The sequence below is a fragment of the Uranotaenia lowii genome, chromosome 1 (genome assembly GCF_029784155.1).
Source record: "Uranotaenia lowii strain MFRU-FL chromosome 1, ASM2978415v1, whole genome shotgun sequence".
Lineage (NCBI taxonomy): Eukaryota > Metazoa > Arthropoda > Insecta > Diptera > Culicidae > Uranotaenia > Uranotaenia lowii.
The window spans coordinates 43069303-43093268 of NC_073691.1; the positions used below are offsets into that span (position 1 = coordinate 43069303).

At 31.2% G+C, this 23966-nt stretch overlaps 1 protein-coding gene across 1 annotated transcript in view; it reads right to left on the reverse strand.

Annotated features, from left to right (window-relative positions):
* The window catches only part of LOC129759566 (uncharacterized), a 230524-nt gene that overhangs the window by 71 nt on the left and 206487 nt on the right, over positions 1–23966 (reverse strand). The window contains exons 3-4 of the mRNA XM_055757042.1: positions 13379–13488; positions 36–221 (exon numbers count right to left, since the gene is read on the reverse strand). Coding sequence (XP_055613017.1) covers positions 36–221; positions 13379–13488 — 296 coding nt within the window. The remainder of the gene's footprint in view (positions 1–35; positions 222–13378; positions 13489–23966) is intronic.

Here is a 23966-nt window from a genome sequence, read left to right on the forward strand (position 1 = left end):
GTAAAAGTAGCAGAAAAAATATAGTAGAAACTCACCTGACTCTTCATCGGATCGGTATTCAGCTGGCACATGTAGCCCCCCCGATCCTCCTCGGTAACGGATTTGATGTGCAGATTCCAGGTGTTCTGATCCGCGTGGGTCACCGAAACCCGCGGATTGTGGGTGATAACATTCTCGTGAATCGCCTGGATCGCCTTGGTATCCGCTTTCACCCAACCGACCTATGTAGGTTCCGGTTCCGTTTCCATTTCCGGAAGCACGTCATCCACAGAATGTTGTTAGTTTTCGGCAAAGCAAGGGTTGGGTTTCCGGGGAAAAGGTTTTTCGGCAGGTATGAGATGGGATTGAAGAAGGATATTTTGATTATCATTTGAAGACGAGAAGGAAAAGTCATAATGAGGTTTGTCCGTCGGAAGGAAAATGGGTCCGAACATTAAATGGGAAAGAAAATCGTTTACAGTTGTATGTTTAGATTTTTCCCATAGGGGTGGGGGTGTGTAAAGGACAAACCAAAACAAGAAGGAGGAACCGGACAGGAGAAGTTAACAAGGTTGTTAGTTTTATAGTTTGATTCGGATGTGAAAGTGATCCCGGGAGCGCCATCGTTGTTTTGCCACAGTAGTTGATGTGGAGTTAAAGTTGTGTTAATGGTTTTGATGATACAGATCCGTTGGTATTTTTTTTCGGTTGGGATGGAAAGAGAAAGAGAAGGGAAAATATTTGTAGACATTTTATTAGTTTAATTAATTGCTAGATTTCTGGTTGGTCCTTCGGCTGAGAAAAGGTCAAAATGCTACAAGTTCATAAACGAGCAATTGACCTTTTTTGGGTAGTTTGTTATCTCTCTCTGTGGGTAGAGAGATTTATTTTTCAAACCCCTGAAGGCTTCATAAATTTAAAAGTACCATCCATTTAAAAGAGTTTTAATAAAAAAAATCAAAGTCAGACAGAATGGAAAATTGTTTAGATGATTTTACTTAAAAAGAAAAACCTTCAAATTCCAGTGCTTCTGAAAATCGAAAGACTTTCAGGCATAATGCAATTTATTTTATGCCATAACCTTGCATCACATCTTCAAGAGGAAAGCAACAGTTGGCCTGATTTAAAAAACTCCAAAAATCGTGCCAAACTAACAAGAATTTGTATTCTCCTCATCCGTCATTATTTTCGTTCCAAAGAAAGCTGTTTTGAGAATGCATGCATGCAATAATTCAACGGACTTTTAGAAAAAATCGGATACCCATCGTCGACTGACATCAATCAGTCTGGATGGGCCACCTTCCACCAACCTTTTCTGTCTAATGGCCTCTGATGACGGTTTTGTGGATCAAGAGAAACATTTGTTTATTGGCTGAGCGTTTTACTGTATTTGACGATATGAGAAACTTTGAATTTTGAAAAAGATTCGTAACGTTTAAAGTTAGATTTTTAAGAACAGGGAAGTTGAAGGTTATTCTTAATAGAAAAGTATTCATCTGAATTTTGGATTCTTTTTTGAAAAATTCCCATAGATTCTCGAATTGGAATAAGGAATTTTTCAGGTTTAGCTTTTGAAAGACACGAGATGATGAATCGATGCCAAAAATTTGACAGATGCATCCACCATTCCATTCATCCTAAATGATTGAAGACGTTTTTCCATTCAATGGTATGTAGTTCAGAAAGCTAAGCCCGGGAATTTGAAACACACACAGAAAGAAACACGTTCTGCAACAGAAGCACGAGCTCAACACCTTTGCCTCTGATGTCGGTGACAGGTATATCATCAATCTGGAGAAGTCTGCTAAAGATAACTGGTATCTAAGAGAATGATTCAAAACAGCTGTTTAAATTTCAAACGTCTGCGGAGCAAGGTAAACAATTTTTAACGTTTTATACACGATTTGTCAGTTTTGAGCTGTTTAACAAATTTTTAAATAGCTCTTAAATTTTGTTCGATTCAGCCCGGGTATTGTCCGGATTTTCTCGAATATATTTAAATTTAATGGCTCTGATTTTACCAGAATTACAAATCAAATTGTTCGGATTAACGCCACGAAAACGTGTGTGAAAAATTTGCCAAGCTTATTCGAACGTTAAACATGTTTATCTATATCTAATTTACCTTCAACAAAAAGATTGATCAAGCAACGTATTTTTTCAGATAAAAGTTTTTATCAGCTTTGTAAAAAGATATACAAAATTACTTCAAATTTTATAAAATGACACAAAATTATACAAAATAACACAAAATTACTCAAAGTAAAGCACAAAATTCAATCTCGAAGTGCTAAAAATCTCCTGAATATTATTCAACTATAATAAACACAACATTTTCCGAAACAACATAAAATTCCTCATATCACGGAAAATCACACTTGACAAAGGGTAACATAATTCACATTTTTTCGAGTTGTTAAAATTTTAAATGCCAATTTTGAAAAATTTAGAGATGCTGATTCGAAATATGCAATAGATTATTCTATCAGCTCTTGTTATGAGAGATAATATTTGAAAATTTGTTAAGACTCATTCAAGAAACTTGTGCCCTTGATCAAATCGAAGATTTAAAAATGCAGGTTTTAACTCAATGATCAACTCTATCGAAAACCACGAGTAATTTGTGTTTATCATTACTCAAAAATATGCAAAATTACACAAATTTACTCAGTAGACTACTAAAATAATGGAAATAACAAGTCATAAATCAGTAAACTAAAAAAAATCAAAAGTACGAAAATTAAGGAAAATGACACAAGATAAGACAAAAATATCTCCAAAATTATATGAATGAAAACATAAAACTTCACAACATTAATGAAGAAATGCCATATTCAATAGTTTCAGTTTTTATTTCGAAAAATCAGGAATAAAAACGGAAAGTAAATCCATACTAAGTTAAAGATGTAACAAATTTAGCCGCAGCTCGTGGCGTAGAGGATAGTCTTCAATTCTTCTTAGCAAACGGGCATGAGATCGAATCCCGGTCGCAGCACTTTTTGTGGGTTGGTGGTTTTAGTATTTGTAAGATGCAAGGCATCATAAATATCTTCAAAGATGTACGCTTAGAGTCTTAGAGGAAACATTGAGTTTCATTGAGATCTTTTATGTTTTTGATTTCGTTTCAAAAATTCTGAATGAGATTTTGAGGTGTATAGAAAGGTTTAGGCTTTTGAGCTTCTGGTCAATCTGCATTTCCTACACATTAAAACCCGCATAGTAATCCGAGGTGTTCTCCGAAGTACCGTAAAATAGGGTTAACCCGGGACTATTTTCATGATATTTCTGTCAAATTCCATCCTTTATGTCCACAATTTGTTTGATATTGTGTAATTTATGAACTTTAACAGAACTGAGTCTAAGAAATAACAAAAAAGTCAACAGGAATTTTTACAACCAGTTTTCAACCTTTCTTGTGACAGTTTTTTTTTCAGAATAAGCATGTTTTATCACAGAGAGCAAAGGTACAAGTTCGAACGAAAATTTAAAAAAAAGTGTGAAAAATTTCACATGCTGAAATCCAAATAATACTTTAAAAATTGACTTGAAACAGTGCCATCTATTGCGACGTTCAAAAGTTGTTTATCAAATTTTCAAGTGTCCAGTTTTCAAAAAGGCGTAATCGATTATGAACTCATCAACAATTAAACTAATGACACATTCCACGCGCTTGTACCGCTCAAAAGTGATTTTTATCCGTTCGCGTATCAAAAACTCTTAAAATTGTCTATAATTTTGATAATTCAAATCACACGAAACCAACGAAAAAAGAGAAAAAAGTTTTTTTCCACATGTGTTAGATGATTTTGAAAATCAGTTTTTTTGTTGAAAAAAGTGGTGTTTTTGACAACTTTTAAAAAACCATTGATTTTAATATATGGATGATTTTTTTTCGGAAATATTTTAGTATGTTCAGAAGCCAAAAAACACGGCTTCATTTTGTAGAAAAAAGAATTTGTTTATATCCAATATAGTTGGTTTGAAAAGCGAACAAAAACAGTCGCAAATGAGTGAATTCACGTCACGAAAAAAGGGAAGTTTTTAATTTTACGAGAAAACTCTGACTTTTTTTTAAATAAAAAATGAGATTTCCTTCAAAACTGATAAGACGATTCTGAAACACTCAAATTTATAGAAATCGGTTGAAATCTAGCTGAGTTACAACAGCGCGAATGAGTGAATTCACGTCACAAAATTTGATTTTTCGTTAAATTTTATATGAAAATGTGCTCTGAAAGCTGTTTTGACCCTCCAGATGGTCGGATTTTGACAAATCGAGCATAATTTAGTTGATTTTTTAATAAGTTCATTATTTTCAAATAAAAATGCAAAAAGTTTGAAATAAAAAATTTTTTTTTTTTTTTTATGAATCTTTAAATAAAGACAGTAGTTATTTTAACATATGATCCCTCAATATGTTGCTATTCAAGTGCCAATCAAAATAAGGAAAAAGTTAGGTGCAGATACTAAAAATTTATGATTGTAAAAGTCGGAACAACAAAATATCGTTTTAGAAAGTCTACATAAAATTTGAAGACTCCAAAGAATGGTTCAGTATAGCCACAGTATAACTTTATATTTCGTGACGTGAATTCAGTCAACTACCCTGTTCTGTTTGAACTGAGTGAATTCACGTCACAACTTCAAATCAGCATAACTTCGTTCGTTGTTGTTCAATCGAGAAGTTCTGTACATCAAATTGTGGGTAATTATTTTCTTTACAACTCATTTGAAGACACCGATATTCTATTTCCACAGAGAGAACAGGAATTCAAGGATGTATGTACTAAAGTCCGAAATGGTTAATTCTAGCGTGAATTCACGTCACAAAAGTAATTAGTCACAACAAAAACAACTTAAATTTTAAAATGACCAAATTGTATTCATTTTGAAGGAAATTCAATTTGCGACCTTTTGCTACAATTTTTTTCATTTCCAAGTAAATTGGTTGACTTCTAGCACGATAACAGTGCAGAAAAGTCCGGAAAAGCGATTTCACGTCACGGTGGAATGTGTCTAATGCTGCTCTAAAATAGATGTGTTCAATGTATTGCTAGATAGACAGAATTTAACTTATTTTATTTTTTACGGTTTTTATTTACTGACTTTTTTTGGTGAGTGAAACAACTTTTTTTTTGAAATTTAAGCAACGTTTCGGGTTATTTTTCTTCACCCATCATCAGATGTCTCCCAGAGTAACCCGAAACGTTATGTAAATTTAAAAATAAAAAAAAGTTGCTTCACTCACCGAAAAAAAGTCAATGAGTAAAAACCGTATAAAATGTACCGGTGATAAACTTTTATTCATTTCTTATTTTTGCACTACTGAGGCAGTCGAAATAACTTACAGTTTTCTCGTAAGTTTTTGCACTTCTTGAACGGTTATTGTCAGAAGACGAATTTGCTATATCCAGTCAATTAGAAACATTATTGACGATCAGTCTTATCCATCAGATTTGATTTTAGACATCTTAAAGCGGGTTACTTTCAAGTATCACTTGTCCGAAATTTAGCACTTCAAGCATGAAGAAAATAGCAATTAACATTTTAGATATTTTTTCCACTATGCAACCGGACGAAAGTGTTACGAAAATTTAACAGCAATTTGATTGAAACATGCCAAACAGTTTATACGACCTTTTCAAAACTGATCAAAATTTTGTTTATTTTCTCAGTTTGGTTTAGACAGTCCTCTTTGGTATGTTTGGAGACATCTGGTGGCCCAGCCAAAAATCAAAAATTGGTTCAAAACTATCTTTGGAAATTTTACACAAGTCAGCTTGTACGTGTGTTCTTTTAGGTTTTACTAAGAAAAGAAGATAACTTAACAGGGTTTTTTTTTGTCGGGACACCTAAAAATGGAAGTTCGCTATCTCTGAAAATTTGCCAAATCATAATGGAAACTCTCCCCTATCAGACTCCTATTTCAGAAAAAAATCAATTGGGAGGCTGAGAACTTTTTTTTATATTTTCGTAGGTGATGGAAAGAATTAGAGAAACATGAGGTTTCAAAGAATGAAAGAACATAAGCCATAAATGTCATGAATTTTTCGAAAAAGATACAACGGCTCACCGGCAGTACTTGAACGTGCAGTCTCCGCTTGTAACTTTTTCAAAAAAATCATGATTTTTACGGCTTATGTTCTTTCGTTCTTTGATACCTCATGTTTCTCTAATTTTTTCCATCACCTATCAAAATATGCTTATTTTTAGGTACAAAGATGTACCAAGCGAATTCATAATATTAGTATTGATTTTTTTTTAATAGAATATAAAGGAATAAAAGATTAAATTTGGGGTTCGAATCAGATTTATTTTCTACTCTTATTGACTCGATACATTCAGACTTTAGTTTAAACCTTTGTTTTTAAAATATCTAAACTAATATTTAAAATATTTTTCCAGCTGAATTTTTCCAAAGCAGAAAATTACGTACAAGCTATTTTTTCATTAAAAAAAAGTCATTAATAATTTATCTCATTAGGCCGGAACAAATTTCAAATCCTTCTTTTGTCACTCGGAGTTGGAACATCGCGAGGGGGGAGGGGAAATAAAAAATAATGCGAAAAACAAATAAATTGGAATAAATTGCACTAAAGCTTGTATGCAATCAAATTACATACTATATAATTGCATAAAACTTATAAATCATGTTTTTTTTTATCAAAAATTCAATAAAATCAAGAATACAAAATGTGAATTAACTTCCATCTTCCAAAATTTGGTTCTTGGTCTTGCAATCTTTGGGATATTTGAATTTTTATTTGAAATTTACCTAAAATACTTCAAACTTTATTTATTCCCCTCTTCGGGATTTTGTGTTTACGGGTTTTCATCACCGCCAGTTGTTGTTATCTTTTTAAGTTGATATTTTTCGGTGATTGTCGAATCAAATAATAACAATTCTTTAACGTTTCGGCCTACTGGATGATTTCAGCCATCTTCAGAAAAAAAAGACAAAATTTCGTATGTCCAATAACTAGGAAATGAGATATCGGCAAAATGAAGTGTCCAATTTTTAAATGATCTTAGCTTAAGAAAAGAAATTGCGTTAATTATTCGTGGCATTAATAACAAGAAATCTGAAAGGTGTTAAAATTGAACCAAGAACATAAAGTAAATACTCCAGTTAAATCTTAAACAAAAGTCTTGTTATAGAAAACTGCATGTCGAGGAGCTGAACCTCTTTATTCAATTTTATTGTATTTATAAATCCAAATATAAACACTTGAGAATAGTGTTTTCAATTTTTTTTATTCTATTTTTGTATTTAAGCCTAAATTGAATAAAGGCCGGAATTAATTTGAAATTCTTCTCTTGTCACTTGGAGTTGAAACATCAGTAAGAGGAGATGAAAAAATCCAAATTTTCAAAAAATTTAATCAAACTTAAAAAATCTTCAAAATAATTTACTTAGAGTAAAAACGAAAAATCGAGTTTTTCGGATCGAGGTTTTGAAAAAGTCTAATAATCAAGTGATATATTTCCCATCTTTCAAAAGTATACTTTCGCTTTTCCAAGTTCTTGAGTTTTTCAAGAATTTAATTTTTTTTGGAAATTTTGGGATTTTGGAAATTTCGAAGGGGAGGGTGACAAAAGAAGAAATTGATATTTGTTCCAGCCTTATTAAAGTCCTGTGTTAAATTTTTGTTTATAAAACTTCATATTTTTCAAAAAAGTAATTTTGAAAATGAATTCAGATCTTATTTTATAATAGTGGTTTTCATCTGTTTTGAGTTTTTTATGCAATTTTGAATTTTCATTCCAAATATAATTTCTGCATTTTGAACCTGAATAAAAAAATTTTGACTTCCTAATTTGAAATCGATTTCTGAACCTAAGATCCAAACAATAGTTCTCAATTATTATGAACCAAAAAGGGCATTTTATAACAGAAATCTTTTTTAAATTTCGAATATTTAATTATCTATATGGATTTTTTCTTCAATTTTTTAGTCGGAATTCAACTAGTGAAGCTGAATGAAAATTTCGAACGATGATACTCTCTCATTCAAATTCTGGATCATCATTATGGAACTTTTTGAAGTTTCAATTTTGCATAGGAAATGAGAATTAAAATTTCAAATCTTATTGTAATTTTAGATATTTGCTTTTAATATTCCAGAATGATGAGTTTTGAACATGGAAAATTAATCTTATTTAAGTTTCAAATGCAGAACCAAGATACAGGATTCTGTCCCAATGTGAACCGAACTGAAAATAATGAATTATTTAATTTTTATTTACATAGTATTCCGCCTCACGACTTAACTTGACGGACATAATAGATTAAATAAAGAATTAGAATTGGATAAAGATTCCACAATCCGATTACCGGCAAGAAATTTTTATTTCAATCTAAATATTTGGAACCTGACATCAGAAATGATTCAAGACTAAGCTTACCAGATATTTTTCCGCATTTATCCATGCAGGGCAATTCCGGACTTTTTTTTATTCTAAAAGCTTTGCAAAATTCGGACACACGTTTTCAAAGTTTACAATCCAAAATCTGGGCAATATCCAGGCAAATTTGAGAATCTTTCAATTATAATCAAGAAGAAAAAACTCGAAATTTTTTTTTGTTCGAAACACGCCAGTACATTTTTTGCAATTTAAATTTTTCTTTGATTTTGCAAATGAAGTGAAAACATTCGAGTGAAATCCGGGAAATCTGGCAACCTTAGTGAGTCTAATCTTATTGGAATTTCGATATTTGGGATCAAAACGATGCTCTTTAATCAGAACTAGAAATTAGCTTAAAAATAAATTTTAAGCACTCGAGTTTACAACTTTCTAATCAATACTTCCAAATCACCAGAAAAAAAAACAAACCAAATTAACATTAATTTTAAGCTTGGGACATAAAAATCAATGCACAGAAATAGAATACATATAATATAATTACACACAAAATAAAAAGTAAAAACGAATTCTAAAATAAATTTCAGATCAGGTTAAAAAATTACCCAGATTCAAAATTGTTAGGCAAAATGATAATAATTATTAATTATCAACCATCTAAATTCACATTGCTATTCTCAATTTTCAATTGAAGGGATAATAATTTTTTTTTTGCTGTAATATCTTGAAATATTTAATTGAGATCTGAGATGTGAATTCTTGATAAGGAAATAAAATTCCATTTTGAACTCTAGAGAATTTATTCAAACTCATAGTTCAAGATTGAATTTAATTTAATAAAAAGAAAAATTAATCTAATTTTTAGTGCCAGCAATCAAAGTCAGAGGTAATTTGATAAAAAAAAAAAAAATATTTAGTGTTGAATGCTCAAAATCATTGAAAATAAATTCTTCCAGTTATCAAAATAAATAGCAAAAAATATAGATTTTTGAAGTTTACAATAGGGGAGAGTGGGGATACTTGATCCCCTTTTCTTATTTTCACCATATCTTTTTGGAAAAATAGCAACTCGCCGTCTTTGACATTTTCTGACAGCTTGTAACTTCAAGTTTCTATGCTCCAAAAATTAGAACGATACTTGAACCCGTTGATGAACTAGAAGCATTTTCGTGTGAGTAGAAAAAATGCGATTTTTCTGAAGTTAGGGGAGACTTGATCCCTTACTGAAGGAGACTTGATCTTTTATTCAGGAAGCCATAATCCTTGTATAAAAATCTAACAAAACCCCAAGATAGAATGTTGATTGACTATTTTGGTCATGTTTGTCTCATTTCACAATTTATAGCAGACATAAGAAGAAAATTCTATAACTTTGTCTCAACGCTATTAACACTGCATACTTAAAGGCGCTATTTTTTATAATTGAGAGAAAATTAATTATTTTTGCTCTTTTCTTCAGACAATTGTTTGATAAATATTAGTTTTTGGATAAATATTAGTAATTTCGTAATCAGCAATCATAACGATCAATTCAGAAGAAGAATATGCCGTTTGGAAGGGGGATCAATTGTACCCAACTCTAGAGGAACAATTATACCCATAATCAACATTTTAGAAAACTTTTCTGAAAAAAGTTGAGAGTTTTCCATTGCTTTGAAAATATGGCATTATGAAGTTCATTTTACGCTCGAACGATTGATACATTGGAATAAATATTTTTTTCATAATTTTCCCATGTAAGGAACATTTGAAAGTGATGAAAAAAGATCTTCAAGTTACATTTTGTGAAATTTTTCAAACAAAGTTCAATAACTCAAACAATTATTTTGTTAAAATTTTTTAAACTACAAGCATTGTTATTTTGCTCATTTCGGCACATTTTTCAAGAACTTTTGATCTTTGTAAGACATTCCACTTTCGAGATATAGCTAAGGAATCAAGTAACCCAAGGGATCGAGTATCCTCATTCTCCCCTAATAAAAAAAGTGAAATGTTTCACGAAAGCGCCGATTTTATAGTTAAAAACTTCAAGCTATGAAAATTGTTTCACCCTCAATTTGAATATTGGGTCCTGGAAAGGACAAAAGGTAGAAATTATGTATTTCTTTTTAAAAATTAAGATTTAGATTTTGAAGATTAAGATTGAAAAATAAACCTAAAGGTTTCGGTAGATATATTTGAAAGTAGAAACAAAATAAGGAGGTAAGTGTTTTTAAAACATTTTAAAGGATTTTGTTTAAAATGAAAACTTCTTGTTATTTTAAAAACTGATTTATAGAATTTTATTAATAACTAAAGGGAACAGTATTTTAATGCCTATGTATGCTTTAATGATTGATTTAGTAGGTGTTGGCGTTCTGAACTCGAATCTTTTGTCAGATCTTGTCTAACAACTCTAGCCTCGATGATATGGAGTTTATTAAGTTTAGAAATGAGTCAGTGTTAATTTAAATCAATCATTGATAACTGATGAATTAACAAATCGACACGATAAAAAAAAAGATTCTGAAATTGTTTATATCATAGGCTTTATTCAATAATGTAATAATATTTTGAAGAATATGATGATGATGATGATCTAAACAAGTAAAATTCAGTTTAACAAGTTCAGTTTCAAAAGCTTCAAAAACATATCTTTAATTCAATTTGGTTAAGATCTAGAAAAATTGTTAAAAAAAACCGTATTTTACAGAATGAGAAAAAGAAAAAGAAAAATATGCAACTTTTTTTTTCGCAGTAGTCAATATTGGGAAAAATTGAATTGAAATTTTTATTTTGAAAATTTTTGTAATGGTTTAAAGTTTTGTTAAAAAAGCATAAACTTGTTAAAAGTGTTTTACTAATTATCAATTTTTTTTCACAAACTAAAGCTGATAAAAAAAATACACGTTTGGATTCAAGGCACCCAAATAGTTCAAAATTGTCTCTTGAATACTTGATTATTTGATAAATGTGGCAGGAAAAATAGTTGATTAGTAATGAAGATGAAGTAATGGATACTAAGTTTGAAATTTTGTTTGCTTAATCTGTTGACTATCGTGACATCTGTCACATGGCTATTAACTTGTTGATGTGAAAAATGAGTATTCGATGCATGGCCGTAGGAACAAGGGGGGGAGGGGTTTGGGGGTTAAACTACCCCCATGGAGGTCCAAAAATGGTAGGTGAATTTTCTTGATAAGCAAAAGATTTGACATTTTTAATCATATTTTGATGAACCACTTAAATGATTCAAGAGTAACAATAGTATAACAAACTCAACTCCAAAACCTTGAAGTATCATTCCAGGACAACAATTCTACAACAGTTTTTCAAAAAAATTCTCACTTGTTGATAGTAATTGAGTCCCAAATATTTAATCCCAACAAAGTTAGACTAAGCCTACCAGATTGTCCGGATTTTGACCAGATTTTCTCACTCTTTTTCACAAAATTAAACGAAAATTTCAGTTGAGTCCTAAGAATTAAGTATCAAGCGTCCAAATCATTTTTTTAAACAATATTTGTCAAAATAAACATCAACAATTTTTTGCTAGCCTCAATATGATTCTGAATCAGCCGATGTGTTTCGATAAAATAAGAACAATTTTCCACATGTCTTCATCTTGATTTTAACGGATTAATTCCGAAATTGGCCTGCTTATTGGCTGGATTTTAGGGAAAACTTTGAAACAATATTCTCTTATTTCGCCAGGTTTTAAGATAAAATTGCTTGGATTCGCCTAGCCCGGAAACTTGCGAAAAAATATCTTGTAAGTATTCAGTTTATTGTTCTTGCTGATTATAAGTTTGGATCAGTATCAATAATTAAAATTCAAAACATTTTTAAGATTTGGATCTGAAATTTTTGTCCTCTATTTATATGCGGGGTTGAAACATAAGAAAAATTCATGAGTTCAGAATTGAAAAATGTGAAACAATTTCATCATTTACAATTTGATTATGATTTACAAGTTCAATTACGAATTAATAATTGAAAAAAAAATCATATTGAATACCATAAATTCAAAATCAAATAATAAATTTATGGTTAAGGGTTCTGATACAAATTTCGCTTTTTGGTTTTAAATTCATAGGATTTTTTATCTGGAATCAAGATTCAGCTTTGAATTAAGGTTCATAATGCACAATTCAGACTTGGAACAAAAATTCAAGATTGACATTCGACTTAGCTCAAAATTAAGATTAATAATCAATATTAAAATATCAATATCAAAATTTTATTAAGCATTTAAATTGAAGGAAAATTATTTAATTTAAAATTCAATGAAATGAAAATTTTGAATTCTATAAAAAAAAACAGTTTAGAAACACAAACCTAATGAAAATCAAATGTAAAGAAAAGATATAGATTCATTTCAAAGAATTTATTTTGAAAAAATCTAGGTTTTAATTTTGAAAACTTTAATCAAAGGATTTAAATGATGAAATATAGAATATTAATTGATAAATTTGAACTTTTTTTATATCCTCAGGTAAAAATTCAGCTGGAAATTTTATTTAACATTATTTACATATATTGCAGATTCTGACTAATTCTGATTTAAAGATTCTTACTAAATCTTAAATTTTAATCGAGTTTAGAAGAGTAGAAAATAAACCTTATTTGAACCGTAACCCTATTTTTTAAAATTAATTTCGGAATTTTTGATATATTTTTCTCCATGCTTAAAATCGTTATGCTCTTGATTGGAAAGACTTTGCTTGCTAATTTAAATGAGTAAAAATAGTTTTTTTTTCTAAATGAAGCGTTCAAAATATCTTTTTACATCATTGTATGTCTTGCGACTTTTATTTAGGTAGTTTAAATTCCCTAAACATTGCTTGACATTTTTGGACCCCCGGAGTTTAACCTACATACTACGCGACCCCCCGATCCTACGGCCAGGTTTTTTTTCAACACGATAAAACAGAACCTTTTGAAACATTCCATTCTTAGGAAAATGTGAAACCCATATCGCAGCTCAAGGGATCAAACATTTTTTACACTCTTTGGTTCTTCGTTGACGCTCACCAGAGCTAGAGCTCAGACTTACCCGATAACCTCCGAGATGTCGCACGTGACAGGTGAATGTTGCGTCCCGTCCGATGGCCACCGAGATGTTGATAATCGGTTCGGCAAAATCCGGCTGAAAGCTGGACACGTCTGCAAGGAGATAGAATCGGGGAAGAAGACAGAGATTAATTTAACTTTCTTGAGGACATCCTGTTTTTTTATATTGGTGATAGCAAAATTTCAGAAGAAGCAACAAGTGTACATTAAATTAATTTTCTTTTAAACAATCCCATATTGAAGCTTTTCCTAAAGTTTCCCACAAAATGTGAAATTCTTTCCTTAGAAAGATCTAGGAGCACAGAGAAAAATCATGCACCATTTTGCATCGCCTGGAGCCACCTTCTAGTTGAATTTCCCTCCCATTTATGCAGCTTTCAAGTAGCGTAAGTGTAACATTTCGCCATTTTTTTTTTGTCGAACAAAACTCACGCAAACCACCGGGTTTGCACACAGAAGGGCAAACTTTGTTGCTCACTTACTCACAGCAAAAAAAAACTGAAATAAAAGAAAGAAAAGAATGAGAAGACCCAAAAGCGCTGCTGCTGCTGCTCCTCCTAAAGAGGATGCAATAAATCATGGAAGCACCAACTTGTGCCGGCACTTTTCCGCTGTTCTCACATCTGCTCGATGTTCTTCTTGAGGGCATTCCGGCAGGAGGTCTTATTTGTTTTTCTTTTTCTCAACCCGACCATGGTGGGCTCAAGTGAGGTGGTGAATTTGGCGCCTTGGGATTTGATGTTTTTTTTCGTTCAAAATGGGGCTTCTTCTGGTTCCAGGAGGATCAAAAAGTGCACTCCGGCTGGGCGACTAAATTGTCAAATGTGTTCTGACAGTTCTGTGCATTTGGCACTTTTACGTGTGAGGCTTTAGAAAAAATGGTTCTCCTTCTTGCCTTATTAAAGATGACAGCTTACGCAAGGGAATTAAGCGAGGGAAATTTAAAACAGCTAAAGAATGATATTCTCTAATACTTTTAAGGTAAGAAATAAGTAACAGAAGAAAAGAGGAATAAGATTCTGGTTATGAAATGGACAAAACCGTGTAAACACTTAAAACAGTTGCAACTAATAAAATGCACACTTAAGTTAAAGATGATATTAAAAAGAAAATTACGAAATTCAACTGAAGGAGATGAGAAAACGTTCTTTTCTGCAATTGATGGAGAAAAGCTTATCCGAAAGCAGTGCTTGACACTTACAGACTCTTATTAAACTTATCAAACCATTTTATTTTGGATTCAAAATCTAAATTCCAGATTAAGATTGAAATTTGAAGGAAATCCGAAAATTTGTGAAAATGCTTGAATGGAATAAACTCAAAATTATCTTTTACTCATTGGAAAATGAACTTCTGAAGTATTTGCGTTTATTTGACAAATTTGTGTATATTCTTTTGATTTTTTTATTTTCAATGTATACTTAAAGCACAGAACTTCATGGAAGCTAAACAATCTAGGATTTTCACTAAAAACGACTACTCTAAACTCTACTGTAGAGTCTGCAATAAAGAAAAGATCGAATCTCAGGCAGGGAAAATTTTATACCTGCCTTTTTTGTTATTTGGCAGAGTTCACATTTTTTTGTAAATTTTAAATTGTTTACAATTTTTGAAAAAAACTGTATAAGCTTACTAGAGCCAGAAGATGATCATAATCACAATTTTTTGATTACCTGTCACAAAATATGGTATGGACAAATGTTTCTTCAAATGTTGTTGATCCGACGCAGTCACAACGAGCAGCGAAATGCAGTCAAAAACGAAGATACATCAACGAAATTCAAAAACGACTGAAAAAATATTTAAACCTTCGTTTCATAAAGTAACAAATTTGCAACAATTAATGTATGGAAAAAATGAAAAATAAAGCTTAGTTCTTTTAGAAATGGGACAGTTACGAATGCGTGTATCTCAAAAACCTTTCGTTTGATCTAAAAACATTCTATGAAGGATATGAAGGTAATCTTATGATAATTCATGAAAAAAATTTAAAAAAAATATTTATCGTTTTTTGTAAGAATAAATTCTACTTTATTCTTGGTACCTCCCACCGGCTAGCGCACACTTTTTTCAGTCATGATATTTATCAGTTTTCTTAACCAATATTTCTTCTTATCTGTATTTTAAGTGGCTACACCCTCTTTCTTCAATTTTCGCTACTTTTCGGACCAATATTTTTCTTTTAAAAGAAACTGAGGGCAATTTAGCGGATACAGATGTTTCAAATTAACAAATTTGATTATTTTTGAGCCACTTTTTGAGCGTTTTTAATGGAACTTCTGCTGGCAAAATCTGGCAATAACGAAGTAAAACCATCATGAGATTAAACTTAAAGTATAATCGGTTAGTATAGATCGTAGTTTGCGAAGGGTACATAAAAGATTACTCTTTTTAGGCTTTGAAAAACAGCGAAAACCATAGTTTTCATTTTGAATATTGTTATTTCTTTCCACAGGAGCAGAATTTTGGCAAATCATAATATTTTATACAAAATAACCAGCAAATACATACTCTAATATACTCGGGGCCTTGCCACGAGCAGACATGGTATAGGATTCAAACGCTGGAATTTGTTTAAATTAGGGTATTTCATAAGTTTTGTCGATCATCAGAAATCATTTGTCCCATAGCCTCGGAACCGGCTACACAGCTTACGAGCTCTGGAACTAGCAAAAATTTAGTGTTTGAGGTGTGGTTTCAATGACTCATTATCAGGCAACACTTTCAGCTTATCGGAGAAAAATTTTTTTTTTTGGAAATTTCAGCGATCTACCCTTAGTTTTTCGCTTTTTCAAAATTAAAAATGCTGGTATGAGACTTGATTCCCTGACGACCCTTAGCCGAAGTTGCCGATCATATGCTTCACTCCAATGCTTGATTTGAACTTTGTGGACATTTTAAACAGTATTTGCATACTTTTCCACCACTCACATACAGTAATTCTTCAAAAAATCAACGGTTTTGTCAGCTATCAATTTGATTATGATGGATTTTGAATGAAACTGTGCAAAATTATTTTTTTCCTTTTTCTCTTGCATCGTAAATATCTAAAAAACGCGTAATTTTTAAATTTTGAAAAAAAAAGGTCGGATAGTACTTTTTTAAGGCAAAAAAATGCTGCCAAAATTTTGAATGTGCGATTACTAGTAAACGAGCTATTAGCAAAAGAAAGTGTCCCATTTCTAAAAGAACTAAGCTTTAGTATTTAATTTAATTTTTTTTCTTGATGTGCACATCATTTCCAACTGTAAAAAATGATTTTAAAGGAAACTAAAAAATCATGAAATGAAAGGTTAATTCCGAATGTAAAATGAAATAATTATAAAGGAAGAATTGATCCGTAAATAGCACACAGAAAACATAAATTTCACAACACGAAACATTTCAAACGAATTACCAGCACTTCTCACTCATATCATAAGACTGAGCCGATTTGAGGCCATTTTTGAATTTTTCAAATCCTGAGGTCTAAAAAGCTTCGTTTTGGTTCAAAAATCCTCCATGATTTTTTGCTTTTACATGGGTAAATTTGAGCTTTCAGGTTTGTATGGGCAAATTAAATATTTTGTTCTAAGAAATCAACATTATTTTTGTTTATTCTGTGGAACCGAGCCTGTTAATGGTGTTTGTGCCAATTTATACAATATTTAAAGGAAAATATTCGCTGAATAACTTTGTCCAAGATCGCAACTTATTAAAGTTATTATTTAGCTGTTTAACAGGGTTATGTCATTTGGCATGAAAAACAAAAAAAAAAGTAGTCATGCAATACCTTGCTGGCCATTCAGCAGTGATGTCAATAGAATTTATTGTTTTCCAAAGCCAAATGACATAACCCTGTTAAACAGCTAAAAACTTTTTTGCGTAATGAGATACGAAATTGCGGCCTTCGACGAAGTTGTTCAGTACAAAATTTCCTTTTAATTCCCTTGTTTCCACAGAAGAAACAGAAATGATGATGATTTCCCAGTACAAAATATTTAATTTTCCCATACAAACCTAAAAGTTCAAATTTTCTCATGTAAACGTTACTAAAAACTCTGCAAACAGTCATGGATGAGCATTGAACCAAAACGGAGCTTATAAGAGCCCAGGGATTGAAAAATTCAGAAATGACCCCAAACCAACTCAGTCTTATAACACATATCATGTTAGTAGTGAGAAAAAATTGACGAGAAAGTGATTAGTGAAGTCAAACTCTAGGTGTAAGTGACATATCAAATTTGTATTTGCATTAATAAAGGTTCCCGAAAATCAAACTTAGGTAAAAAAATAATAATACCAAAAATACACTATAAATAAGGAAATTGATTTCTAACACAATTTTCTTACACATAACAAAATAAAAAAATCTTCTGATAGAATAAATTACAACCAATCATAATGAAAGTTTTGAATCAATGCTATTTCCGGTAAGTCACTAATATTTAAAAAAAAATATGTTCCTGATTCTGAACTAGAAATGTGTTTCAAAATAAATTTTAAGCTGTCTAGTTTTCAATTTTGAAATAAATATTTCCGAAACATAGATAAAAAAAATCAGATTTCTGAAAAAAAAATAAATATTTATTTTTATTTATTATTCATCATAATTTACATTTCTTTTCTTCATTTCTAATTGAAGGATTCATTGCCAAATTCCCCTGTTGTATTTCAATTGAAAATTTCAATTAAAAAAAATATCACGATTTCAAATGTGCTGATGATGATGTAGTTGATGATTGAATTTAATTTGATAAAAAAAAACCTTTTTCTACAAAAAAATTCTCCCAGTTATCAAAATAAAAGGAAAAAAAGATCAATTTTGAAGCTCGTAATTTTGTGCTAATATAGCATTCTATATATGTTCAATTTTACTGACAAAAAAATACGAAATTCCAAGTTTTGTTGTAAACATTGAAAGCACAAAGCAAATACAAATAAAGCTTAGAATTGCTACTTTGAATCATATTTTGAACTTTTCAAAGATCAATTAAAAAACCTTGATCGATTCTAAAAACATGATTTAATATGATAAAAACAAATGAAAAGTTTATAAATTTTCAATTGCAGGATTTAAAGTTTAGAAATTCAAGGTTTGAAGATTTTGTCACTTACAATTGAAATATTGAGTCCTGAAAAAAAAAAACAGAAGGTAGACACTATGTTTTTCTAATCAAAAAATTAGAACCAAAGATTTATTTCTCATAACACAAAAATTCAAAATGGAAAAACAACGACAATCTTAGAAAAAATATTTCTAAAAATGTTAATAGTTTGTCTTAAAAATGTGGTTATTTGAAAAAAATGAAAAATACTCTACCAATTTTGGTAATTTTAGTTGAAAATTAAAACAAATTATGAAGATGGAAAATATGAGTTTTATAACATTTAAGAAGGTTTTTTCTCCAATAAACAGGTCTAACGTCAATGTTTCAATGATTGATTTAGTAGATTTTAGCGACAAAGGTCGAAAGTCAACAAATAAAAAGTTCTTAAACTTTTTTCGCAGAACTCAAAATTACTTGAAGTCTTGGGGAAAGTGAATAAATGATTGAAAATTTGAAATTTTGTTTTGAAATGTAAGGTTTTGTTTAAATTTTTTTAAAGTGCAGGAATTTCTTAGATGATATAACAATATTTTCAAATTTACTTTTATAACACAAGCTGATCGCTATTTAGATTCAGAGCACCCAAGTTAGTCTTAATAAGCATTTAATTATTTGCACCTTGGAAGAATGTTAATTTGGTGACCTTGTGTTATTAATCAAAACTTTTTTGAATGTGATGTTGAGCATTTTAAAAAAAATATTTGGAGGAATATTTCGTATCAGCATAATATTTGTAATGGCATAAATGTTTTTTTTTTGTAAATCAAAATTTTTAGTAATAATGGAGAAGATACTAGGTTTTAGATGACCATCGTTAGTGATAAACACCTTTTACATAGCCTCCCACTTATTGATGTATAAAGTTAGTACCTAGCATATTTAAAAATAATTGATGATAATATTATTTAGAGTGAATGAATGAAAATGAATGAAAAAATAAAGTCGTAATGAAGAGTCTCTTTAACAGAAAAATTATGTTTCCATCGTTATATTAGCAGAACAGCAATATTTTCATTATTCTTTTAATAAACATGGTTTAGAAGCTTCGAAAAAAAAATCGGAATGTATACCTATTTTTGCAATTTTCATTCCGTATACCGATTTTTTCGGGCTTGAAAATACCGATTTCAATGTGGCATCACTGCTTGCAACTCTCTGTTATTGTTTGCATTTGCCACGCGTTTCATTAGTCCAGATCAATAGCCGCGGTGTAAATTTCGGTCATCGCATGTGTAGTTTAATAATATGAAATTTCGTCACGAAAATCAAAATTCATATATTGCTTATTGATTTTCAAAAATTCATAAAACGAATGAAAAACCATTCAAATTTTTTATATTTAACGTCATCCATGTCTTCTTTTGTTTGTTTTCTGAGCCGAAAACTATGTTTACCTCAGCCCTTATTCAGAGCAACAAATTTGCTTTTTGTATGAGAATTTATATGGGAAAACCATTTTTTCCATTTCAAATTACTAGAGGTGTACTGATAGACAAAACAAATTTTAAATGATTTAGATAATACTTCTTGATTCTTGACTTGAAAACAAACCACGATCCTAACAAGAACCCCAAAAAGATATTCGATGACGTACAATATCTTTTTTTTTTAAAACATTCTTATTTTTAATATTTAAATTTCCTATCGATTGATCCAGTAATGTTGAAATAGTTTCTCGGCGTTTTCAGTATCAAAAAATCAGAAAACGATGTCTGTTTACTACATCCGACGTTTCGGCATGTTTATTTTGCCTTTATCAAGGAATCTGGCGTGTTGGAAAAAGTTTACAAAATTTTTTGATAAATTATTGTATCAGCTAATCTCATTCCTTACTTCTAACTGTTTTAATGTGATGAGGACAATACAAAATAAATATTATATAATTAAATGTTGAGGACAATACAAATCAAAAGAGTAAAAAATGATATAATATAAATCTATGTGTATATTGAAAACTTTTCATTCTACTTACAGTAGTTTTCCGTTTTAATTGTCCAGAATGTTTTTTTAAACTATGAAACTGTCTTGAAGAAAAAGTCGCCTCGTTGTCGGATTATAAAATCCCTGATTATGCCCACGTTTAATCACTTTGTTTGGCAAATCGAACAGAAAACAACAAATTGAGTGTTAAATATTTTGTTTTAAAGTTACTCCAAAACGAAATTTTTTGATCAAGTTTTACAAAAATAATCATGAAAAGGTTTTCTGGAGGCCTGAAATACGAGTTGATATCTGTTGATGAATTTTTAGAAAATATTTTATTTTTTATTTATTTCTTGATTTCGATTGAGCAATCTCTGGGTTCTAAGAAAGTTCGCCCAGATATTGTAAGGATGCCAGATTGCCCGGTTTTATCCGGGTTTGTCCGGATATTCAATACAAAAGTTATCAACAATCCAACCCGGCTCGGATGCCCAGATTTCAATGAAAAATTTCCCGGATTTTGCCCGGATTTTTTTTTTACTTTTTCAGGGACATTAAACAAAAAAAATGAATTATAATTTTTTTATATTTCTGCTTCCAAAACAAAATTTTTTTAACTAGTTCTATAAAAATAATAATGAAACGTTTTTTGTAGGCCTCAAATACGATCTAAAATCTTTCGATTAGTTTTAATGAAAAAGTTTTTTTTCTTGATTTTTTTGAGTAATTTCTGGGTTTTGACCAAATTTTTCCGGATGTTGCCCTAATTTTTGGTCGTCAAATTTGAAATAAAATGCCCAGATTTTGCCTGGTTTTTATATTCAAATTGCCCGGATTTTCCGGCCCGGATATGTGTTAAAAAAAATCTGGCAACTTTAAAATAAAATTGCCCGGATACATGTTAAAAAATTCTGGCAACCTCAGTTTAGATAGATTTATCGTATTTAAACAGCACTCCCGCTATTCAAGAAAAAAAAATCATGCCAAATCTTTGTTCACTTAATACCACACAATTCGAACAAATTTAGGTGGTTTTCAATTAATTTAGCACAGCACCAGGTCATGACATAATAAAAAAAGTTTGTATTGGAAGAGCAGTCCCATTTCAAAATAAGGGAAGGGGCATACATCCCAAATCAATGTAAAAAGCTTTACAAATCTTAAAATTTCAGTTTGTTAAAAGTTCAAAAGAACAAGAGTAGTTCTCTGAACAACTCAAAATTTGAAAGATGTAAGTAGGAAAACTTTCCTGCAAATATTGAGCTTCCTGTCATATTTTTTTTATTGACGACAAAATAGCAGACGCAAATAAATACCGAGTTCAAGGTAGGTAATCGAAAACACACACCAAAAGTCGACAGTCCAGAAAAAAAAAACTTTCCAAACAGCCAGGCCCAGGTAAAGTTCAATACTTACCGGGGGAAAAAAATCGCTCTCGGAACCCGAAAGGCAACTTTTGCTCTTAAGCCAATGTTGGGCAGGAAAACGGGAAAACAAATGTGAAAGGATTGTTCAAACTTAGGTAGAAGACTTGGCGAAACGATCGCAAAACAGGAACCAAAACAGCAACAAAAAAAATCATCCAAAAACAAACAACAACAAACAGCTCGTCACAATCAGTCAGCGGCAGCTCCTTCCTATGTTGTTGATTTTTTTTCATTTGATGCTGCCATTTTCTATTGACTGAACACAGCTCACAAGTGTTGGGCCAATGTCATTCACGAATGACGATGATGACGGGGCTTGATGAAACAACACCATAAGAAGGGATGAATGGTGGACAGAAAAAGGGAGCAGGAGATTTACTGTTCAAACAATCCGTTACCGGTAGTTGTGTTTGCCTTTTCCCTGCCCAAGAGATTTTGCTCTTCCGATGAAATGACTGACAGCAGCTGTTGGTTGGAATTTGTGTTTCCTTCCTTCATTTTTTTTTGTTGCTCTCCCGTTTTCCACAGAATTAGATGGAATCATTTGGAAATAAACCAGGGATTTGTACCTCGTTTTTTTCGGAAAGTTTTGAAGGTATATTCAGTTGGCAAACTTTTGATGCCAGTGAAATAATTTGTGATACCTTAAATTGGCATCATTGTGCTCTCAAAAAGTTAAAAAAAAGCAGGCCTTGTTTGGATCTAAGAAATAGCGAAATTTGGCATCATTTTGCTCACCAAGTATGAAAATTTATGATTTCATTTTTACTGTGTACCACCTAATGCCAATTAAATTGAGAGCAAATTTGGTTTTAGCAAAATTTGCTAAATTTTCGCAATTCAAGTTTGCTCGGATAGATTTTCAACTGTTAGAATTCAAAATTGTATGTAAAATTAACACATTGCAATATACAAGATATCTCGCTTTATGGATTCGCGAAAATGTTCTTTACTTTGGAGCATAATTAAAAAAAAATAGAATATTGAAATTATATTCTACAAAATTAAACACAACATTTAAGGTAACTCACAAAAACTAAATTTGTAGAAATTCGTCCAGTGAGTGGTTTGCTCAATTTCATCATTTTAGGGCTGAGAATTCTTCACAGTCCTTGATGTGTTAAGAATTATTATTTAAAAAAAAAACAGAAAATTAAAATTTCTTGGCTTTAATTCAGTTGTTTGTGCTACGTAGAACTAGAAGAAGATAACTACCCAACAACTATAGCTTAATATTCCTGGTCCGGAACTACCAATCAGCCACTCAATCTGTTGCTTCATCAAACGAGCAAACTTATTTGAACAAGAAGAAAGCAAGTGGAAGCAGAAAAAACGGAAACGGAAACATACAAGGTGTTATCCACTTTTAATCCGGATCGGTTGAAGGTGCTCTCTCTCGAGATAGAAGTGGAGCTACTTACCGGATCCTTAGTCAATTTTTCCTCACATCACGAACCGTTTTCCCCGAACAAACGATTCACCTTTCTTTCATTCTATTCTCAATACCCATTCAAAAGCTTCCCCCTACTCATTTCTTCCACCCTCGTCAACTTTGGTTTATTTTTCTACCTTTGAAGGGAAAAAGGCTTTCGAGTGGCTGAATCGAGCCAACTTCTGAGAGTCCTACCTATGTATAATACGAGAATCTGAAGAACGTCTAGTCGATGTCGTAGTGTCGTCGTCACCCAAAACTCGATGAACCGTGCGAAACAGTCATGAAGCAGCTCATTTGGCTTCAACTAACAAGTCGATGGAGTTCCAGGAATTCGAAGGAGAGTGCTTCTCAACCGTTTTTGGAATGACGAGCTGGAAGTTTAGATAAGTTTCAGTGCTGGATATTGTTAGACTTTGTTATGGACAATTAAATGAGGCTTTCCATGTAGGATTTTTTTTTTTCACAAATTCAAACAATTTCATTATGCCACGAACACTATCAGCGGAAAATCGGACTATTTTAACTTCCTGACTAGGGCAGGGGCAAAATGCGCACTCAAGGTCGGATGAAATGGGTACCTTTTGCCTTGCGGTCTGAAAGCAATTTTGATTGGTTGTGATTTTGTTTGTTGGATAATTTTTCCAACAGTACGCAATATCGATTCCAGAGTGCGCATCTATCGATTTGAAGAAATGC